Genomic DNA, 4631 nt, shown 5'->3' on the forward strand with positions numbered 1-4631 from the left:
ACAGTTCTGGGCTGCAGAGAGTCTTCAGATGAAAAGCTGGCAGCCACCATCAGTGCGTACATTGGAACATGACAAAGAGTCAACAGCTCCACGTTACTCAGAACCTTCCTGTGATTTTCACCCAAAACTGAAGACAAATATGTCTTTATTGTTTCCTCACTGAAGCCTTTCACCTCCACTCTGAGCCAGTCTTCAGGACAGAGGTCTTCCTCATCATCTGGTCTGCAGGTAATGATGATTTTAGCATCAGGTAAGAGATCTTTCTCAACAAGTTTCTCCACAACTGATGTAGAGAAATCTGTGACTCCATCTAAAATGACTGTAACATGATCAGAGTGGCTCTTTATGTCCTGTAAGACTTCATCTTTGCCCTCATCTGGTTCACTGCATGCAGTGAAAAGTAGATCCTCCAAACTCATGGTTGGTGGGATGTTGGTTAATTTTCTCATGTCAACGTAAAACATGTAATCCAGCTCCTTGTTGTCTCTTTCTGACCACAGTCTCAATATTTCATGACTCAGAGTCGTCTTTCCAATACCAGGTTTCCCAACCAGGAGGATGTTTTTATCAGTTTTCAGCAGGTCACTAGGGGAGATTTCAGGTTTGTTCTCTGGAATATAAGTCCTTAACTTTTTAGGACGTAACTTCTTGCTTTTATTGTTTTTAATTTTCTTTATTTTGGATGGAGAAATTTTTCCTTGGATATCAAATGCAACTGCCCTATAAAAGAGATCAGGCTTCTTGTCTTCTGCAAAAAGATCTTTACTTGCCCTCCAGAAGTTCTCTAATAATTTTTTTGCTTTAGATTTTAACTTGGTCTGATATTTACAGCATGGCTTTGGACCTAAGATAAAAGCAACAATAGGTTAATAAATTAAAATAATTTGGGAATTAATCAGTAGGAGTATTCTCTTGCAAGAGACACAGATATAAAAACAAAAAACGTCACAACATTAATCCATGACTTGATAAAAACCACAAATATCCTGGATGTTTTTCCTGCATTCCTTGAAGTTTTTCCTATAGTTGCCTTACATATTACCTCTAGAAATATATAAATGTATGTCTAAATATGCTGGTGTGAAGCCAGGGTTCAAAATACCTGTTCCAAACACATTTGTCTTATCAAACTTTGGTTTGCTTTCCAGGTTGCCACTTTTTAAAAAGATAGATAAAAAATACTTGCACTCAGAATTTGTTTCTCGAACATTTAGTTTTAAAGATGTTTCAATCTGGGTTTAAAAGTCACTGCAGCATGACGTCTGCATTGTACAGAGTCTTTCATATTTTTAACAACGGACTCCGAGATTGTATGTTAATCTTTAAAAAAACCTGTGCATGTACTTTGAATGCAAGAAAAAAGGAAGGCCATTTGGGTAGAGATAAAGTAAATAGAATAAAGTTTGTGTATTTCATTGTGTTTTTGCATTCTTGATTCCTAAAACTGTTCCAAATGGAGCAGACCTAAGAACAAGAAGCAGCTGATTTGGTTCAAACTTCCTTCCAGTTTGATCATTGATTGTTCATTAACGTGAGCTTTTATGTTTTATATGTGTTTTTCCTTCCCTCTCTATGTGAACTTGTCCTAACACTTCCTAAATACCTCAGTGCTCCATTTCAAAACATAGGTTTTCAGAGAACATGCCATACTGAACCATAGTGAACTCATAAGAAATTAGTATTATTTATTGCTACTCTGGCTTCTTTTTGTTCTTTGAAGTTGCCATTTTGGTATCAAAAAAATACTAAGAGATGTATCACTGCAGTGACTAATCGATTGACTAATAATCAAGTGATCAAAAGGTTAGTGATTTGAAATTTGGAAAATTAAATAAAACATTATTTTCTAATAACTTTTTTTTACTTTTCTTGGCTCTGTGACACATGCTAAACTGAAAGCTAATCTTAACAACAAAACTGTTGTAGACAAATCTTAGTCTTTAAGCACTCATATTTCAACTGGACTGCCAGTTGAACTATGAACGCTTGATACCACACATCAATCTATGGGTTACTTTATGCTTAGTTGCAAATTTTGATGCAATAAAAATATGCAATGAGACAATGCACCCAGCAGTGCTGGTTTTCAGCAGTTACTGAATATCTGCTTGATTATGGGTTAAGATTAGATTTACAGTATAATGCTAAGAAAACTGTTGTACTAATATGTAGGACTAGAGCAGACAAACAACTCTGTTTCCCTGATTTTTTTCTGTCGGGATTAAAGTTAAATGTTTGTTCCAAAACTAAATATCTGGGTCAGTACATTACAGACCAGCTCTGTGATGATGATGACATTTATTGGCAGTGTCGCATGTTGTAGGTCCAGCCAAACGTTCTGGGGAGGAAGTTTCACATGTATACTGATGAGGTAAAAATAAGCCTGTTTAAGGCTTACTGTACATTCTTGTATACATCTCCTTTGTGGTGTACATTTAAAAAAGCTAGCATGAAGAAGCATAAGGTTGTTTATAACGACTCCCTGAGAATTCTGCTAAAGAAACCCAGGTTCAGCAGTGCAAGTGAGATGTTTTGTAATGCACGTCAGAAAGTCTCAAGCACTCATGAGGAATTTGATTTACAAGTTTATGCATCGTTTGTGCAGCTCATTGAACAGTCTTATTGTAATGTTCTCACATCCCTCTGTCAGTGCGCTAAGATACCAGTCGGCTCTGTGGAATCATTGGTATGCAAGTCTCATAAGATTTTTTTTTTTTTTTTTTTTTTTTTTTTTTTATATATTTTTGTTTTTTTTTTTTGGGGACCTTTTTTTTTTTAAAAAAATTTTTTTCTNTTTGTGGGGGCTAAAATACCAGGCGGCTTTTTGGAAATATTTGTTTGTAAGGCTCATAAGATTTTTTTTTTTTTTTTTTTTTTTTTTTTTTATATATATATATGTGTTATGTCTTTGTGGACCATGATTCTGTTAAATAAAGTTTCTCTCTCTCTCTACTTATTTGTAGTTTTAATTACCTCGTATGTAGTTTTGCTGCATTTCTGCATCTTCTTTGAAAGGAAAGCAGCTGATCCAGTGGTGCAGGTCAAAGCTTTTAGCCTCAGTTGAAGCTTCATTTGTTGGTCTCTCTAAGGTTCTCCTCCTCGTCTGGTCAATAATCCTTAGAAACCTGTAGCAGGCGTCTTCACCTTTTCTAGTGACTGAGTCCAGTATTGCTCTGGTTCTGTCATAGTCGTCTTTCTCTGCCTTTATCTTGCTGACCTCTTCATCAATGAGAACTCCTTGCTGATACAAGTTCTCAAGAATCACTGAGAGGCTCTTTAATTCTCCAACAAGGTGAGGTCTGGCATTCACAACATATTTCAAGGCTGACTGTGACGTACAAGCCATAACTTCAGATGTCTGTTTTCACACAAACCCAACTTCACTGATCTGCAAGACAAAAAACAGTTTTATGGAGAAGTTTTTAGTTAAGGCAGCATGCATGACCACAAAACAGTATATTCATTATGTTTAAGGTCCCCATAAACTAGTCTGCTCATTTGAAAGCTACAGAAACAACAAAGTGAAAACTTCTTGACATTACTAATTCAGTGATGAGTATTCATATATATATATATATATATATATATATATATATATATATATATATTAATAACCAATGAATGTAAACTACCCAAAATCTCAGTTTTTAAAAAATGAAATAAAAATCAGCATTAAAAAAATACCAGACTTAAAACATATTAAAAATACAAAATATTAAAGCAAATACACATAGAATTTACAAACACTATAGTGACAAAAATACTTATACATTTAAAGATAAAAACTCTGAATATTTCCAAGAGATAATTTTGAAAATGTCCTGTATGTGCATAGTTGTTGATATAGTGCAATATAGAATACAAGCGTATTAAGTAGCTGACTTCAATCAAATGTAAAAACGTCCTCAGTCATTTTGAAACATGCTTTAAAAAACAAATAACTTTCCTGTATTGGTTTTCCTTTAATATTTGCTAACGAGAAAATCCAAACCAACCGAAACTTAAACACACGGGGTTGGAGTGGCAGTTAAACAAGCCGTGACGTGTCAAAACACGGAAACACGATTCATTTTACTGCCACTGTTTCAAGTATTTCACCTGACGAAAGGAAAACAAATCCAAAATAAACATCTACTTCTCTTCATAGGTTGTCATCTTTTCATAAAATAAGCAGAACCACTCATGTACAGAAATCTCATACAAACAACTTTTACACTCTGTCCAGGTGAACTTTAAACACGTGTGACTTAAAGAAATAAAACAAGTTAAAGTAATTTATTTTTTCGGAGGGAGTCTAAACACTTTATATCAATAGATAAGCAAACAGAAAACCCATTAAAATCGTTTTAAATTTTACCTGTATTACATTTGGGATCACGGTGACATTCATTGTACCCCATTTCCTCGTTGAAATGCGGACTGTCGTCACTGTAGGTCCGTGTACCTTCAGACGTTTTTTTTTCTTCGTTTTAAACAAAAAAAAACTAAAGAAACGAGCTTTTTCGTTTATTGAACCAAAATGAAAAATCAGATAACAAGCCAAACTCTGTTATCGGATTTCCAATTTCTTGCATTAAACGAAAGTAAAACTGTTCACGAAAAACCTCTTCCTGGGTAGAAGGATCTTTTTT

The 4631-nt window shown here is 34.5% G+C and overlaps 1 protein-coding gene across 1 annotated transcript in view; it reads right to left on the minus strand.

Moving 5' to 3' along the window:
• LOC106951179 (uncharacterized) overlaps window positions 1-4625 on the minus strand; it is an 8410-nt gene extending 3785 nt beyond the window's left edge. The window contains exons 1-3 of the mRNA XM_015038551.1: window positions 4358-4625; window positions 2974-3388; window positions 3-844 (exon numbers count right to left, since the gene is read on the minus strand). Coding sequence (XP_014894037.1) covers window positions 3-844; window positions 2974-3346 — 1215 coding nt within the window. The 5' untranslated portion in view covers window positions 3347-3388; window positions 4358-4625. The remainder of the gene's footprint in view (window positions 1-2; window positions 845-2973; window positions 3389-4357) is intronic.
• Window positions 4626-4631: the final 6 nt, after the last annotated feature.

Source organism: Poecilia latipinna, unplaced genomic scaffold (genome assembly GCF_001443285.1).
Source record: "Poecilia latipinna isolate Pla-1442-1.1 unplaced genomic scaffold, P_latipinna-1.0 Scaffold445, whole genome shotgun sequence".
In the NCBI taxonomy this organism is placed as follows: domain Eukaryota; kingdom Metazoa; phylum Chordata; class Actinopteri; order Cyprinodontiformes; family Poeciliidae; genus Poecilia; species Poecilia latipinna.